Source organism: Rissa tridactyla, chromosome 9, assembly GCF_028500815.1.
Source record: "Rissa tridactyla isolate bRisTri1 chromosome 9, bRisTri1.patW.cur.20221130, whole genome shotgun sequence".
Taxonomy (NCBI): Eukaryota; Metazoa; Chordata; class Aves; order Charadriiformes; family Laridae; genus Rissa; species Rissa tridactyla.
The window spans coordinates 17,689,795-17,709,502 of record NC_071474.1 but is presented as its reverse complement, the minus strand read 5'-3'; the positions used below and the strand labels follow the sequence as shown (position 1 = coordinate 17,709,502).

Here is a 19,708-nt window from a genome sequence, read left to right as displayed (position 1 = left end):
AATCACAGATACTGAAATAGCATGTAATCACTTTCATATTGGTACTTTACCAGGCAGAAATGCCAAAATAGTAGAAATGTGAAAAATTAGAAGTTGGTTTTGCACCCCTTTTGTTCAATATACGTATTTACAATTTTAGAATATATTGACTCCTTCACTCTCAAAGCTCATATCAGGCTTCTTTTGACTTTGGAAACCCTTCAGTGCTTCCAAAATCTTTGAGACTACATCAACTACCAGGGCCCAAAGCAATGATATTTCATTTCTGTAATCTGAAAACTAAAAATACCATTTATCTCTCCATCATCTCCACACAATTTCTGATAAAGTACAATGAGTTTTTAGAAACCTCTACAGCTGTTAATGAAACTGCTGAAATTGAAACAACTTCCTTTTTGAATATTCAGCATCAAATTATTAATTTTACTCATTTAAAAAAAAATAAACAAGCCAACCAAACAAAACATACCTTTTCTCCTTCTGAGTCCCTCAAACATTTCACATTTCCTAACTGTCACAAACTCCTTTTTTCTATGGTGTGAATAGGTTTGTTCTTGTGGTAAAATCCTTTTTTAGTCACTATCATTCATATGCAAAAAATGCAAGTACAGGGTTGTACTTGCCATAATACCAAGAGTAATAATAATTTTACAGTATCTTACATTTAATGTTCACTCTACTTTGAGAATTAGGAGCTTGCTTTCCCTCAGCAGTTTCCTCCAGTTGACATGTCTGCCTGCACTTTCATCAAATACCACTCAAGAAAGTGAACAATGTGCTCTTGCTGCACATCTCAAAATGTTTTACAAAATACACATTAACAATTAGATTTATTCCTTTTTATGAAGGTATAATTTTGTAAAATGAGTGACTCATCTTTTAGTCTTTTAACATTTCTATACTTGTATCTAGTCTTTGAAATGCCCCAAATTTTCTTGTGCTGATATGGTTAAACAAAGATTTCTTATTAATCTTGTAAAATGCATTTAGACATGGTTGTGCCTAAAACATAAAGTGATAAGCAACTCTCGGGGTTTAAGGGTAATTAATTCTTTCATTCCTTATGGCTTTATGGTCAGAAGCTAAACATGATAAAATTAAAAGCAGGAAAGGGGCTTAAATATCCGTAACATGAAAAAACTACTCAAATCTGAAAGGAAAGTTACTTATGGAAGCAAAGGTAAATAATGTGACATTTATGGCATATAAACAAAAAGTGAACAATAGAGATGGCTGCAGACTTCTAAAGAATGAACAAAGTATTTTACTGAAAGAGACATCCCTAAAACAAAAATAATTTATTTTCCTCAGTGGTTACAAGGGAAGTGAGGCAGATGTCAGAAACCAAGATTAATTTTCCAAGGAGGAAGAAGAAATGCTGAGGGAAACCAGACTAACAACAAGAAAGAGCTGAAGAAATTAGACTGTGCAAAGGCTGCCAAAAACTCCAGGACCAGATGGGATGCAGCCTGCATTTCTAAAAGAAGGAGCAAATGAGATGGAAGAACCATTAGCAGATATATTTAGAAAGCGTGTGAGAACTGGGGGATTACTGATGGATTGAAGAGAAGCGAATGTAGCATCCATACCATACTCTTCATTATAAGCAGCAGCAGTGACACTGGAACTGTGACAGTTTCCTATCGCATGGTACTGTGCTAGCATTAATTGCTGCCATGGCAACACGACGCAGTGCGAGCAGATGGGGAGTAGAAGGGTCTGTTTAAGAATAATTAAGACGTGCTTGTTTAGGAAGGGGCAAGTGTTAAGCCCCAGCAGGCTTTGTAGGCTCTTCAGGAAAAGCTGCTTGTGGTCTTTTAAGATTTTGCCACTGGGGATAATCAATTAGCAGAATGATGCTCAACAGAGGAGTCTAGATTCTGACCTGGGTGCCAGCTGGTGGTAGCTGGGCCCAAGAACAGGAAGCCTTTGTAGAAAGGGTAACAGAGAGATGCAGACAGACATACCCAGGCAAGAAAAAGCTGTAAGAAGTGTTAAGCTGTAGAAGAGGCCATAGAACATTCATTCTAAATAGATGCTTCAATCTGTGACGCCTTTTCTCCCCCTTTATAAAGATTTCTTTGATTCATTTCCTCTGTTTTCATCTCAAGGGGTGTTTCTTTCTCTCCCAGTTCACAGCTTTACTGGGTCATCCTCCATTTTTTTCCTCACTTCCTCTGCTGTCAGGTACGTTCTAATAAAATCTACTTTCTGAGAAGTGCTCCAGTAAAATCTGATCACTTGAATCTTCACAGAAAAACAAAACACAAAACCCAGCACAAGTACATCCAAAACTACTCACTAAATATAGCATAGCTATATAAAGTATTTATATTTTTTACCTAGTTATGTTATTCATCAATGTAACTTATGTAACAAAACCCTAAGAAATTCCCATTTGTTCCTCATATAGTTGCTTATTTCTTTAAGTATTTGGAAATGAAAATTTACACATACAGCATAAAAATACCCTAATGAAAAGGAAAGAGTAAACATCGTGGTTGTCCTGCTAATACTGAAACTTTAACTGCCGCCAGAAGCTAAGGAAAGAAAGAAATTTGAAAGATCTACAACCAACTTTTGTGGGAACGCTCCATCAGGATGCAGCTAAAGATGCCTAAAGCAGACCTGTTCAGCTGCAGTTCCTTCTATTCACTCCTATTGCTCTTCAGCTCCTCTTTTCACTGAAGTCTCCGGCCCAAGAACAGCATTCAGTAAATTAAAAATGCCCTCCTTGGAGCACCTGAACCCTTACCAACCCAAATTCAACGTGAGAGGACGCAAGGGATTCACAGCTTCTGCCACGCATTTCACATTGAGTGTTGGAATGTAGCCAGAGAAGTGGCAAGTACTTGTATTTCTCTCACGAAGTCTCCTACAGACCACTGGCAAAATAACTAGACCCAGGGTAGGAGACGTATGTACATCCTTGGAAGTGAGTACAGAAGGAGCAGGAAGGAATGAATGACAATTACTAGCTGATTGAAAAGGCCCCAAAATCTGATATCTGATACTAGCCCGATTTGGTGGGAAATTGGTTTGTTAAATAAGGATGGAGAATTTACTGCAAAAAAAACCCCAACCAAACCCAACCCCAAAACATTGAGGTTTAACTACTCTGAGAATCTGCTAGGAGTAACTAAAAAACAGAAGCAGCTTTGACAGAAACAAAAATATATTTTAAATCTTTTTTAAAAATTATGTAACCTGGCATATGCTTATCAATAAATATATTAACCTCCTTTTTAGATACTGTCTCACAGATATGTGGTATAACTACAGTACCACTGCAGTAGTACGTAGAGACAGCTGATCTAGTTTGGTTATCAGAGCAGTATAGCCATGTTCGTGCTTTAAACAACTAGCCCTCACGGAATGGGAGAAAAGGAAGGGAATAGACAAAGAAAACTTAACTATGTCCCAACCATAGGAAAAGATGATTTACAGCTCACGCTTTCTTCACTGAAGTCATTCAAACCTAAGACACAAATCTATTATAAGTCAGGATTAATTAGTTATGGTACTTATGGCACTATATTTAAAAAATACACTGTGAAATCAGAGATTCCATTGTGTGATTTCTTATTGACGCGCTTTTGGTTCACTAGCAGTCCTCTCTGCTCATCTAGTCCTGTTCTTCTCAACAGTTTTTGATCTCAGTCTCCCTCATGTTGCCAGACTCACATTTTAATTCCTTCTTCCTGTCCTTGTCCTCCACCTTTCTCTCTTCCCCTCGATTTTGAGTAGTTTCCTTCCATGCTCCTAGAAAAGAGGTCATAGAAAAACACTCTGCTCTCAATTTCAAAGCCTGGGTTCACACTCCAGTCCACACCATCTCTGAGCAAAATTTACAGCTTTTTATTGGAAAAGTTTGCAAGTACAAACAATTACAGCTTTCCAAGTTTCTTTTTGAAAGCCAGAAATACTCAGCAGTCAACCATATCCAGTTTATCAGAAACTTTGCAAAACTCTGATATGTAAGATGTAGTTTGTTTTTACCCAGTGTTTTGTTAGCCTTTAAACTAATGCTTCAGCCTCAAAGAAGACTGTTTGCTTAATAGCAGGGTTCCTAATGAACATCTTGATCAACGAATTCAAAGACTACACATGCTGAAAGGAAACTGCAGAGTGATCAAGGGATATGTTAAAGCAGAGTGATATTCTGCATCTCATCTCAACATCACACAAGTATCAAAGCCCACAATGACATACAAGGTGATGGATGTCTTTAGACTCTGCCATTCTCCCAGGGTGTGCATTTTTTTTTTACTTGTTTTTCTCTTACAGTCTTGACCCATTTATGCTACCATTGCCTCTCCACTCCATATATTATCTATTTATTTGAACTGCCAAACCCACATCTCTGCTTGGGGGAGGGGAAGCGGGAAGACTGGTTTGTTTTCTTTAAATTCAAAAATTTCAATCAGATTTCTTCTGAAAGCAAGCTGTAATTTCTCTTACGAGAGTTTAAAAATACATGTCTCATAACGTTAGCTACTTTAGGACCGCAGGTTAAGTAGTATGGCCAGGAACATATCAACACCTCACATCACTGAGATGAACACAGGTAACTTACGTATACGTTATTTCTATACATTTTATGTATCATCTGTTTACTCTAATTTGGTTGTGTCTGCTATACTCAGCAATGATATCTAGTGACAGGAGATAATCAATGAGGAAACATTTGGAGCAGTTTTACATCTCCACACATCTTGTGGGGCAAGTGTATATGTGGATGTATTTATTTAAAATGATTAGAATTTCTAGGTATAGATCTTTTTTCTAATGATTTTTAGTGAAAAAAACCACACCCGATTTAAGCCTGATATTCAAATAGTTCAAGTTTTTCACAGGACTTCTAGAAAGAAAATCACTCATTTTGCAACAAACTACCAAGCTGGCCCAAGACTAATATTTTCTAACAAATTCAGTTCAGCATTTGACTGATTCTTACCACAGATGCAGTCTGAGACCTTGCACAGCAGTTCATCCTTGTGCAGGTTGAACTGCTGCTATTTAGGATGACCCCTCTTTTATTTTTCTTAAATGATGCAAATCCTATCTGCTAATTTTAAAACAAAAAAAAAAAAAAACAAAAAAAAAAAAGGAAAAAAACCAGGAAGTAATGATTCATTTGAAGGGATAATGCACTGAAAACAGTGTCCCCTTTTATTTAAGCCAAAAAAAAAGAAATCAGAAAACATCCTGAAAAACAAATGTACAGTCCAGATTTTTGAGCCTTTATACCTAGGCTGTTTATTAAAGGTATATGCACAGATTTGCATGTTCACTGATGCATGGAACTGCATCTGGAATGCAGATTTCGTGGGAAACGCTTTTAAATAGCTATTCTGAGTAATCAAGATCACTTATTAATAAGTATTGTGTTGTGTTCATTGACATTCACGGACGTTAAAAAATATACGTCTGTTCCTTGAAAAAAGTATTAAATATATCGGTTTATTGTAAAAGCTTGTAAAAAATATTTTTCTGGGATCACCCAAATGCCAGATGGCAACAGGGAAGCTTTCTACTCAGTTCAGAGGCTGAATTAATCTCCTTAGCACAAACAGATTTGCAATTACCATAGACTGTAAAAGAAAAATAATCTCACTGCACAGTTTAAAGTTTTGTACAAGGTAAATCAACCTTAGGAATTACCTTTGGGGAGAGCTACACAAGCTCTCCCCCAATTTTCAGACACTTCCATAAACCACGAGGAAACAAATTCCTATTTTAACACAGCATTTTAACCTTAAGCAGTGGGAACCTTGAAAGATTTCCCCAAAGCACTACAACTTCTCTGAGATTTTGTAATTAAAAATACGGAAAGCTTAATGAGGAAACATCTAAAATATATGGAAAATACTCTTCAAAATTAATGTATAAACAATTTAAAGGTCTCCTTTGCCCAGGTGTCTCCTCTGGTAAATGTAAATGCTGGTTTGGTAACAGACACTGATTCCTTGTATATATAAAGTATTTTGGCAACATAAACAACCAATGGCTAGGCGGTGAGCAATAAAATTCAGATGAACTAACACAATCTGGTGCACCCTTCAGATAATTAAGCTATGCAAAGACACTTTAGCATGAGAGCTTCTACGTGTAATTAAATTTCTGCATACTAACATCACAGTAAAATTTCCTTAGTGCATACACATTTGTGAATCTTCTACTAAATGTATAATGCAAAACACCACTCATGCTACTGTCCTGGAAATACACAACTATTCTAAGTTTTGGCTTCGGTTCCAACATGTTAGACCATCCAGCCACCCACTCGTTTCCATACCAACACTCCGTAACACATTTCTGGTAAGATACAGTCAGAAGTCCATGGTCGCCTAAGTACTATTTGTGTTTATTGCTTCTTCGACTTCCTCTTTTTGCCTACAGAAAATAACAACTTTGCAAAGAAGAGACACTGCATCTGTGAAAAAAATTGTATGAATACAGCGATGCACAAAACAGAATCAGTAGAATGAGGGGCTGACCACGGCTGGCAGCTAAGCACCACACAGCCACTCGCTCACCCCCCCCTTGCAACAGGACGGGACGAGAATCACAAGAGCAAAAAGTGAAAAAACTTGTGGGTCAAGACGAAAATAGTTTAAGCAAAGGAAAGAGGAAGGAAAAAACCCAAAGAAAGTGATGCAGAGTGGGAAAAAGAGAAAGCTTTTACGCTGTGCAAGTACTGCTCAGCAATAGCCAAAAGCCTGGTGTGTTACCAACCCTGTTTTAGTCACAAATCCAAAACAAGCAGGAAACTGGCACATTAAAATATTACCAGGGTTTCACCAGTTTTCAGAATGTCACAGATGGTGTATGGTCTAATTTTATAAAACTTTATTCATGGCTTCAAATGATAAAGCTATCTTTCTTTTTGTTATTGCTCTTTGCAATGACAGATTTTGTAACACATTGCAACAAGAGAGAGACATGTATATTGTAATCGATTATACAATTGCTTATACTGCTATAAATTACGTTAAAAGGTAATTATTGACTCTATGTATTTTGCATATGTATTGTGTAAGCAGATCCCAAGAAACTTGACTCATTAGCATGTTGATGGTACTTTGTGCTATGAGGTTGTGAACTTATACAGTATTAATTGCTTAATCAGAACAAATAGTCATCCTGCACACATGGGTTCCAACTGCTAAAAGGTATTTACAATTCACCAAGGAAAAGCAGACATTATGTAGCCACTGCAAAACTATTAGCACTGGCTATTGCACAGCTTAATCACACACAGAGGCAAAAACCTCATCCCTCTTCCCTAATTCCCCCACCCGATTATTATACCACCACCAAGCGCCAATACAGAAATAAAGAACAAAACCAACTAGGATCTACCTCATGAACACTAAGCTTACTCTTAGGAATAAATAATTTCCTAGAGCAAATTTTAGGAAGGTGAGCTGTTCTGAGAGTAAGAATGCTACCATTTACTATTTCTTTCCTTTTATATTTATTTCCTTGAATGATATGAACCACGACTGCCTATTCACGTTTCACCGCCTATTCACATTTCACCGAATGAATTGATATCCGAAAGCCTGGCTGAATTTACAATATGCAAGCGTTCAGGAACCAAAGAAGCCAAGTCTCAATAGGCCTCAATAACATTTCTGATGCATGAATATTGTTTATTCCAATGACGTAAGCAGCAATTAGAGTTGCTTATGAAGAAAGTACTCTGAAAAGTCTCGGTTTTCGTTAGATTTCAGAGTTGTACAAGCACTCAATTCAGAGGAATTAGTTTAAAGGTTTGTAATATGTGAGCAGTAAAGTGTAACACAAATGAAAATGAAATAAGATTTGGGTACCAAATATATAGTTTCACGATTCTTTCGTCGTCAAGAGAACTTTTCCTTTTGAAGTATTTCTAATAGGTAATACAGTCATACTATTAAAATTTTATTTAGTTTTACTCAAAGAGGGAGCATTCCCAGGTACCAGGTAGAGAACTATTATTAACAAAGCCCATAAGGTAGAATAAAATATATTGGAATAAAAACGGGTATACCAGCTATTCGTCATAACACTGAGCAGAAATGCAGTCTAATCTTCACCCAGATATACACATTCTTACTCTAAACAACACTGCAAATCTGCAAAATCTCAACATGAACTACATTACTGATGGACTAATGGAGAAAACAGCACTTTGGGCTATGCTCCTTTTTAGTAACACTAGGGAAAAAGAAAAAAAAAAAAATAGTTTGCTCCTCCACTTTCTAATCCTGCCCAGCGAGAGATAACCAGAGAAATACTGGGGCAACCAAATGACCACTCCCATCCTGTCCATGTATTCTCATATACGCATTCATTGTTTGTTTTTAAAAAATTAAATGGAAAAGCCCGAGAAATTCTGAATATTTTCACACTTAATGGACTACCCATTCATGGCGTATCAGTCTTTTGATATGTTCTAATGTGAAAGCTCTCCCGCTCATCAATGGCGAGTACAAATTTGTCTTTTTTTTTTTTTTTTTTGTATTTTTGTACAGAAACCTGCCTGCTACCTTTCTTGCAGGCACTTGTTAGTTTCACTAATTTGTCTCACTTTGACCTCATTTTGGGCACATTTGCTTTGCCATCAGGCAGCTTTCTACATCATATAGAGTTCATCTGTTGGTAAAAACACCAATCAGTAAATCAATACAAACTCAATCTGTCCTTTCTTTAATAAAAATGAAAAGTGAATTATGGTAAGGGAAAGAAAAAAAAAATATATATATCAGAAGCTGTAACACTACTGCTTTAGTTCTTAATACTGAAAGATACACCTGAAGATCTAAATAGGCTTCTTCTCATTAATATAGGTCTTTCTATTCCATACTTTCCATTATATTCTTTTTTTCTTGGGACTATCTTTAGTATTACCTATGTTACAAATGCTAGATGAGTTACAAATGTTACCTATCTTATGATGTTACATATGCACACTTTTTCAAAGGCAACGTTTACGTGCTTCCTTATTGACACAGTCATCTCACCTTTTTAGTAAGACTGATTTGAATCTAATATTGCTTTTTGTTAATAGGCTAACTGAAACTCTATTGGCATGCATATGCAAAGCATGAATTACTTTTAATTATTGGTTAACTACACGAATCTCACAACAGAATACATAATGTAGCTGAAAATTGTTTTGCAGATGAACAACAGTCACTGATTTGGAATATGCTTTTTTGCCATCCAGATAATTGGTTAAAAAGATTTCTCTGCAGTTCAATGTTAGGCAAATTAAGTTACATGCGAAGGTAAATGCAGATCAACAGCCTTTTTGTCTAGAACAATAGTGGCAGACTAAGCACTTTAACTGTGGTATTAATTTTTTTAATATATTAATAAACAAATTACTGAAAATTATAACATATTTCATGAATATCTATTAATCCAATACTGCAGTATTAAGCATATCTACTAGGCAACCATGCTCACTATTTTCAGCCATTTTTAATTTCACACCATCAACTACGGTATGATTGTTGCCCTTCTTTAAACATACACACTTATCAAATGTTTATGATTCATTAGTTCTCACATTTAAATTACTAAGCCATATGCTATCACTTTAGAAAAGAGCAACTGAACTGTAACAATGGCAAAGATGGGGCAGGAGATACCTGCATTCTTGTACACATAATGAATACTACAGCTCTCCAGCACTTAAGTACAGATTAAAGAAAAATATTATTGTCACCTATATTATTTACTTAATACAACCTCAAAGTCCCAAAATTTTTGTACTAAGCATTTATAAATATTAGGATACATAACAGCACTGGAAAAATCACCCCCAGAGGCTATAAGGCTTCTACATAAAGACAAAACCACTGCGAGTTACTTCTACAGAATCCTTTCGTCACTTATCTAAAGTCTGTACAACATGATTAAAGCCACACTGCCACTCACCACAAGTGAAAGGGGCCTCTTCCATGAAACAACACCAATCAATCCTGACAACAGCACCTGCAATAAAGACAGAAGAGTCAGCAAAGAGACACGGGGTTTACACCAGTGTCATTAAAAAAATAATAAGTATTAAGATGAAGCTTAGTACACAGTCATGATGTGCATTTCCAGAGTGCTGAAAGCCAACTGCTAAAAAGGTAATGTTTTCATTTTATTCTCGATAAAAAGAATAAACAGAAGTAAGACTAAGCTGTTTTTAAAACAAATTTCAATCCAGCTGGCAGGTCCAATTAGTTCTGATCAGTCCACAATAGGTCTTCAAAGATCTCTCCAAGTCCCAAATGTCACCAGCACTACAGGAGAATACATGTTTAGGGTAGATTTTTCTTGTGGTCTCTTAGCATCGTCAAAAATTAGCTCACAAAAAGGGGAGTAAAGATAGGACAATCACTAAATCAGCCAGGGTATCCGGTTACATTAGCAAAAGGGTTTTTTTTTCTTCCACCCAGACACCCAAACAACCACACTACTTAATCTTATGTTTTAAAAAGCCCACATACATTCATTTAAAACCTATATTTAACCAGATACATTGCCCCCTCCACTATAAGCAAAAAGCCAGTGGAATTCAGACCTTGGTACACCTACGTTTATTTTAGGTACTTTAAAATAACATGAAGTTACAGTTGAGACACCACAAGCTTTACATACAGTTAAAAATAGAGAGAGAAATTGGAGCAATAGGGTGAGAGATATTGACTTGGGTGGGAAAAAAAAAGGTGGGGAGGAACCTTTTCATTACAACATTTAATTAAAAAAAATAGTAAACTAAAAAAACGTATGACGTATTTTATTTTATGAGTCTGCAGTGTCATTTTTTAACCTCAGTGTGTGTAAAGAATTTGTCTAACAGTAACTCAGATACTTAGCCAGACTAATACAATCATTATGAAAACCTCTTGCAATTGCTTAGAATAAGCTCTGATGTCATTATTGCTTTCTACAGACCTTTGATATTAAAAAGGGTGGAAGCCCAGAAGCCCATGAATACCCTTTTCCATGAAATTATATTCAAGGCTGGTTGACATTCAAATGCCAGAAAGTCACCACTCCCACTATGTCATACTCTACTAACAATCTTTTAGGTATAATAATAGTAGACAATAATAATTAAAAATGCATCTGTATCTAGCCACTACAGAACCAAGGTACACTGTACTGGGAACCAGTGTGGAAACAGTCTGTCTACCGAAGCCTGGTGTGAACATGGGAGAAAGAGTTGTTGGTTATACAGAGAAGCTGGGTTGCAGAGTGCCCAGTTGAAGCTTTCACTACATCTGGTCTGTGGGCATTCATACTGTCGGCATGTTTCAAACACACTTCACAACCTGATGATATCCACAGCTACTGCAGCTGTTGAAAATATTATTCAGGAAGACAGCATATTGGAAAATGCACCTTTTGATACTTTATCAGCTATGCCATTAAAAAACCTCAGATGATGTTTCACGGTAAAACCTCAATGTTAGTTTTTAAGCCAAGTACAAATGCAACAGATGAGAAGGCATAAATGCACTGTAGAGAGTGAACCAAAATCAGCTTATGGATACCAAAGACTACGCAGATAATCCCGACATGCAAACATGCATAGTTTGTATTCTACAGCATTTCCTACAGCATAAAAGCTACATACTTCTGGATGTTGGCCAAACCAGGGAAAAGCTGAGAATTCCATTTTTGCAGTTAATTAAATTTGCTCACACAGCTGCATTAGCTTATTATTGCTGTATGATAACTGTCTTTGGGCTGATAGTCCTGTAATATGAAACTGCACTCATGAAGGTAAAATGACAGGGTTAGCAGGTTTGACTGCAGGCTAGACAGCAACATGCTCTCAATTTAATAAATGGGATGGCTGAAATTGTGAAGTTATTAAAAAAAACCCTTTAGGAAATATAAGAAATTGCCTTCCAAAACACACTATGCATTGACACATAAAATACTCATACATAAGACAGTATTTCTCAGTTACTAAGTCATATGTTCAGAGTCAAGCTATTCTAGTGCGCTACCTACGAGTAGCAAATCCTTATTTTCATTTACTTTTATTTACCTCCCTGCTAAACCTCTTCCACTCCTGTCTAACATGTCTGTAGCACTGTGTATCCCTGAAGATGAAGGAAAGGAGACAATCCTTTTTGTTCAGTTGAACTATAACTGTGTTTGACCTTTACAGAGGCCTTGCAAGATAAAAGAGGTACATGTGGTTTTGTTTGGAAAAGAAGAGCTTGGTGGCACTCCCCCTCCTGGCTCACCACGCAAAAGGTCAAGCACAGTTAGGCCAGTTGATAAACTCTCAATATGCACTGAGGATAGACACTGAAACTCTGTGTTCCACCTGTGTCTTCAATATTGTCATTGTAAGAGTTCACCTCAACAATGCTGTAATGTAATTTTCCAAACCTCATCAGTCACCAGTATCACTGTGGTTACTCAAAAGCTTATTTTGCTTTGAGCTGTAGTTATTTCCAATGCCAAGTGCCTTCAGCTCTTTAGACCACTGTACACACAACTACATAATTAGGAAAAAAGCACACAGAGAACATCACATATCAACTTTTGTTAGAATACACCACATGACTCTATCAAAATAGAAATTTAAAGGTTTCTCTTGGTCTTGCAGAAGACCAGGAATTTAAAAATAAAAAAAAACCAAACAAACTACCCTTATTAATTTTTCTCTTCAGTTTTTACTTCTTATAATTGCAATGCCAATACTGAATAAAGTAAATAGAACCACACTTGATTTATATACAAAAGCAGGAATTATCTGAAATGTAGTATGTAACTTAAAAGGCCCAAAAGACCTTACAATGATCACTAAGAATATCCAACGCTTACTTCAGTGGAAGCAGTAAGTAAAACACATACTTGGTTTCACAAGATTAAGGATCAAGAAATATAAGCACAAGATAAGCAAGCTATTTTTACACCAGTAATTAAAACACCATCATTTCCTAAATACCTAGGGCTCAACCCTGCAATCTTCTAACATTTTTCAAAAATCACTACATTGTTTGTACACTGGGCACACATTTTTTCTCTCTTAAATAAAAAGTAAATTGGGGTTTGATGATTTTAATGATTTGCCTACTTAACTTTGGCAACATAGTTAGATTTCAGAGCCTGCATGGCACATTTATCTAATATCTTGGACCTAACTCCTATCTGCTGAATTGCAGTGAACCCCATCACGTAATAATCAAAATAAATCAGTTACTAAAATAAATTAAAGCTACTAAAAATGTGTTCCAAAAATGCTGATTTGCCAGCTTCCTCAAGGAGAATTCCTACAGATGTATGTACCTGCTGACTATAATAATAATGGTGATTCACAGAGCAAAAAATAAAGATAATACATCAGTGTTGACTTCTGCAGCATTAGAAATGCAGTAACATTAGGTATGAACACCTTTCAATGTGCATATGAAAACTCCATTATCGTTAATGCAAGCTGTGCTCATGCATGAAAAAGATGCAATCATTTTAATAGGCACATACTGAGGCAGGACAAAAACAGAAGGTAAAATTACTTTCCAGTACAGGGACTGCAAACGACAGATTTTTTTAAAAATCCCTTGATGGTGTCTTTTCCAGCATTTCCAACCCTCCACACTCAGGTAAGTCTCCAGAAATCTACTGGGTTCTGATTTTGAATATGGGACAGATCAGATGTTGCAGTCTCTCGATATATCTTAAACCATCTGCTTTTGAAGTCCTCTGCTCCAAAATGGTTATTGTACATAATACCTTCTCAAGTACGCTTTCTTTAAACTTCTTTCCTGAACTACATAAAATGTATATTTATATAAATATGAATTTAATTAAAACTACACTGAATATAGTGAAACACTATTGAGGTAAAGACATTTATAGAAATGTAAAATTACTGACGTTTAAGTAACTTCATGAAATTCAACAAGGCCAAGTGCAAGGCACTACAGCTGGGTCGGAGCAATCCCAAGCACAAATACAGTCACAGGTTGCCCAGACAAGTTGTGGATGCCCCATCCCTGGAAGTCTTCAAGACTAGATGAGGCTTTGAGCAACCTGCTCTAGTGGGAGGTGTCCCTGCCCATGGCAGGGGGCTGGAATTACATAATCTTTAAGGTCCCTTCCAACCCAAACCATTCTGTGCTTCTAAGTATTAATTTGTTTAATAGAACAAATTATCTCTTTTTTTTCTCTCAGTACAACTCGAGATGTTGCAATGCTTTTTAGTCTAATATACAGCATATGAGTTACAGGAAAATCCAATTTTTATTGTCTGTTCTTATTGCTACTTTCGTGTTCAGGCTGATACACCGTATGTCAAGCCATCCACTCCTTTTCTGCAAATTTAAGGGTTCCTCGCTTTTTCAACTTGTAAACACAAGACAAATTCTCCAGTCAATGGATTCAGTTATCATTAAAATAAGCATACCACTTGTTCCCATTAATTGCAGAAAGTCCTTCTTAGCCGCCTTCTAACTTACTAAAATAATGCAAACAGTGGTTATCCTTAGGTTCCTATATTATCTGAATAAACAGAATCCAAAGTATAGCACATCCTATGTATCCACATTTTGTTCCAATGAAAACATACCAGAATGCATATGAGATACCATATACCACACTGCATAGCATTTGACCATGGTTTCCTTTGGACTTCAGGTATCCCATACAATCCAGCAACATAGTATTTTTGGTGTGATTTCAATTCAAAGTACTCATAAAAAAAAAAAAGGTTTCTTTATAAACAATCAGTATAATTTTTTAAAACATTGAGCCAAAATTGTGTGTGGTATTGCACTGGGCAGAAATAAAAAGTCTGGGGCAATCTAATTATGTTTCTAACAATATAAATATCCATACATAATTTTGTAAGCAGATTTAATGAATCTTTTTAAAAGAAAGGCCATAAGACTATTTTGAGAAGCATGGTATGAAAAATTAACATGACTATATGCAAGAACTTTGGTGACACTAAATAAAAACAGGAGAGAAATTTCAATTATACATTGTATGACTAGGATTACCAATATACTTAGGATCATAGATAGCAAAATTTATATGGCCATAAGACCTAAATTTACGTGTTTACAGATGTGTATGCATATGCTTTCAAAAATCCATGTTGTGGATGTATTTAGATAACCTAGAAACCAAACAGCCTACCTGCACACGTACTCCAGGACCTACCAACACCATTCATTGTCCCCACGGAGAATTTCCCACCACCACCCCAGACCCAGTCTGAAACTCTTTTTCAATTTACACCCATTGCCTTTTGTCCCTCGATGTGCTGCTGTAAAGAGTCTGGTATTAAGGAGAACATTAAATTGGCACAATTACAAAAAAAATAATCTTCAATTTTAAAGATTAAAAAAGGCTGCAAAAATATTACTTGTCATGCTTTTTTAAGAAAGGCTTTTTTGATATTTTGTAACAGCAGATTTGTCAAGTTGGTATGCAGAAGAGTAAGACAGAATAAGAATAATAGAATGATAACAAAACAGGTGTCAAAGAAAGGAATACTTTTACAAATGAGGAAAAACGTATATAGCCGTCAGTCACATTTAATTATTCTTAATAACAGGAGTTGATGCAGTTAAGAAACTTTAAATCACTCCTTTTCACAATTTCAGGGCTTGCAGCTTTCTGGAACTCAGATTTCCTTTTCTTTTTTTCTCCCAAGACACTGAGGAGATCAATTGTCAGTACCATAACTCTTCAGTGAGTCCAAGGCTATGTTTACATTTTGATACTATATTTAATCTGCTGTACTCAAAGCAGAGTAAACAAAAAACATTGTATGTTGGTGTGAGTTTCTATATCGTTCTTTTCTAACGATTTTCTAATGCATGCTAGAATTTTTCTATTTCCTATTTATTTGCTCTGGAAAAATGAGAAGCCTTGCTGCTGTGGTTTAACCCCAGTCAGCAACTAAACACTGGCACAGATGCTCGCTCGCTCGCTCCCCTCCCCCCCGGTGGGATGGAGGAGAGAATCAGAAGAGTAAAAGTGAAAAAACTTGTGGGTTGAGATAAGAACAGTTTAATAAGCAGAGCAAAAGCCGCATGCACAAGCAAAGCGAAACAAGGAATTAATTCCCAGCTCCCCGTCACAAGGGGCTATAAGGTGTTCCCAGAGCCTTCTCTTCTCCAGACCGAACCACTCCAACTCTCTCAGCCTGTCCTCACAGCAGAGATGCTCCAGCCCTCTCATTGTCTTTGTGGCCTCCTCCAGACCCGCTCCAACAGCTCCATGTCCTTCTTATGTTGGGGGCTGGATGCAGCACTGCAGGTAAGGTCTCAGCAGAGTGGAGTAGAGCAGCAGAATCCCCTCCCTCAACCTGCTGGCCATGCTGCTGGCATGGTGGCTTTCTGGGCTGCAGGCACGCACTGCCAGCACATGTTGAGCTACTCATCAAGCAACACCCGCAAAATCCTTCTCCTCAGGACTGCTCGCAAGCCATTCTCCGTCCAGCCTGTAGTTGTGCTTGGGATTGCTCTGACCCACACGCAGGACCTTGCACTTGGCCTTGTTGAACTTCATGAGATTCGCATGGGCCCACCTCTCAAGCCTGTCCAGGTTCCTCTGTATGGCACCCCTTCCCTCCAGAGTGTCAACTGCACCCCACAGTTTGGTGTCATTGGCAAATTTGCTGAGGGTGCACTGAATCCCAACATCCATGTCACCAACAAAGATGTTAAACAGCACCGGTCCCAGTACTGATCCCTGAGGAATGCCACTCGTCACTGCTCGTCACCTGGACACCGAGCCGTTGACCACAACTCTTTGAGTGCAGCCATCCAGACAACTCCTTATCCACCAAATGGATCAAATTTCATCAAATTTCATCAAATTCATCAAATTCGTCTCTCCAATTTAGAGGCAAGGATGTCATGCAGGACAATGTCAAATACTTCGCACAAGTTCATGTAGTCAGTTGCTCTTCCCTTATCCACCAGTGCTGTAACCCCGTCATCAAAGGCCACCAAATTTGTCAGGCACGATTTGCACTTAGTGAAGCCATGTTGGCTGTCATCAATCACCTTATTTTCCATGTGCCTTAGCAGAGTTTCCAGAAGGATCTGCTCCATGATCCTTGCTGGGCAGAAGTGAGACTGACTGGCCTGTAGTTCCCCAGGTCTTCCTTTTTTTCATTCTTAAAAATGGGGATTATGTTTCCCCTTTTCTATTCAGTGGGAGCTTCACCAGACTGCCATGACTTCTCATATATGATGGATAGAGGCTTAGCAACTATCCCCAACTATCTTTGGGTCTAGGTGTACCTCACACAGAGAGACTAAATCAACGGATGAAATATTTTCACGGATGACACTTCTGTGAAATCTACAGTAGCCCTTGTAACAAGTAGATAATTATTTAACCAAATATGAGTATTAAATATTGCAGGAGTAATCTCACAAATATCACATACTCAGAGACTACAGAAGTGTGACACATTAGTAACCAGAGTACAAAATCTTCTTATAATAATGCTCCCTGCAGCATCTGCAATCCATTAGTGACAAATGCTGGTAAGTGAAACACAAGCTGTAGGAAAAAGAACTATTACAGCATGGGAATTAGCTAAAAAGGTACTGGAATAATCTACCAGTAATATTACTCTCTATTCCAATTCCAGTTCCTGGAAAAGTAGTGAGAATTAAGATCTCTTGGTGTGATGGTGGTGGGAATGTATTAGCAAGTATCAGATGAAAAAAAATAAATTTTTATATATTTCTATGTGCTTACAGACTCACACACAAAAACTGCAGGGGCAAACACAGAGCAGTGGCATGATTTTGGAATGGTCTTTCCAAAAAGTCATCCTAAATGGTGAGTGCTAATAAAAATCATACCATTCCACCATATTCAAAATATTGCAAAAATCAGTCATAGGCTAAAGAATTTTAAAAACAGTTAAATTAGCTATTTATTTGCAGATATGCAAACTGACTCTTCAGCATGCAGTTATCACTAGAATTCAGGGACCATTCTCTCAAAGACTACCTTGCTATGAACACAATGAACACAAGTACCACCAAGACTGCCTAACCACAAGTAAAAGATCTGTATACTGCAAAAACAAAATACAGGCACGTCGACAGCAACCAAAAAAGCAACAACTTAGGCACAGTTTTGAGTTATTTTCTAAAAAGACTCAGTATGTTCCAGGCTAACAAACACTGCATCATAGCTTAGTCTCTCTCATTTACCCACTGTGAACCTAAAACTAATCTAATTCTAATTGCCATGGAAACAGGAGCAGAGAAACAAAATCCCTTGGTGCCCCCACAAGAACAGGACAGTAAAATTACCTATACATTGACACTGCTAGCAGAATGTATTAACAACACAGTACTTTGATCTCATTTTAAGCTCTAGGGTGAGTTTTTTTTCATTTTGTCTTTGTTTTCCTATGAAATATGCTCCATACCCACCAGAAATCTGTTTCACAACTGTAGTTTGTTTAGGGAAGTGACCAACAATTATTACAAAATTACAGTATACACTCTAAATATTTTTGTAAAAAAAGGATTAATCCAAAAGATATTTCTTCCTTTGACATACAGAGAAAAAAAGGTCTGTTGGAGGACCTGCACATCAGAATAATATATTTTCCAATTATGAACAAAAATCATATGTTCTGTATTTGTTACTCTCCCAAGTGGTTCAGATCTGTTATGCTCAACTTCACTACAATATGCAAACTCCATTAAAAGCAATGGACCAGGATTTAGATAAGATATTAAGTACAGAGCTGATACGTCAGTGCCTCACAATACGGTCTTAATTCTAATCTGGTCTTTATTAAACACATTCACAGAACACACTATTACATTATTTTATACATCCCATAATGTAATCCATGAGTATTAATAAGGCACACAGACATTAGCATAAGTGTATTTAAACAGAAAGGAAACTAAGCAGTTGGCAACGAATCCTCCATGCTTTCAAATGTATTAGACCATTTATGAATAAACTTGAAATAAACAGATGACTGAAGACCTAGCTCAACACATGCTGTTTCATAGGTGAAATGGTTTAACTTAGACTAAGATCTATCAAGATACTCTAAGAGATCACGTAAGAAGCTTTTGTGTCAATTTCTGTTTTGGACAATTCTCTAAAATTAAAATGAGGCCTCCCATAGAACCTGAGCAACCTCCTTCCTCTGGAACAACCTAGGAATGAATTAAAAGAACACTACTACTTTTGAGTAACACCACCGGCAATGCTACTGCATAATCAACAGCTGAATGTTTCACAGTATTCAAAATGAAAGCTAAAACAAGTAATTATTTTTAAAAATAATTGACTGAAGAAATTCGCTGCCCATATCTGCTATTCAACATCTCTGCAATAGCTCAGCTCCAGTCTGGATAGCATATTGATCTTTTGAAGCAGGAAGGTTTTACTGAGGCAGCAGTCAAAAGCTTAATTAAAACGCAGTGAACCAAAGAAATCAGTGAAATTAGAAGCAGTTTGTCCAATATGATAGATCTGTATACAGGTATTGTACACTCAAGTGTTAATGTTTTCTCATCTGAATATTTATTTTCTTGGTCTTTATGCCCAGTCCATACGATAGATTACAAAGGCAATTTCTATGAGGGGAAAAAACCTCCAAGCCTAAAAGTATACTGAATTTCCTTTCCAAAAATACAGGTATATTTTAAATTCTTTGCAATTTCATTATCAAATTTCTTCAAGGGCTGAG

At 36.8% G+C, this 19,708-nt stretch overlaps 1 protein-coding gene across 2 annotated transcripts in view; it reads right to left on the bottom strand.

The window, feature by feature from the left end:
- The window catches only part of ENTREP2 (endosomal transmembrane epsin interactor 2), a 148,500-nt gene that overhangs the window by 78,144 nt on the left and 50,648 nt on the right, over window positions 1-19,708 (bottom strand). For both annotated transcript variants that reach the window (XM_054215179.1, XM_054215178.1), the window contains exon 2: window positions 9,934-9,990. In XM_054215179.1, coding sequence (XP_054071154.1) covers window positions 9,934-9,990 — 57 coding nt within the window. The remainder of the gene's footprint in view (window positions 1-9,933; window positions 9,991-19,708) is intronic.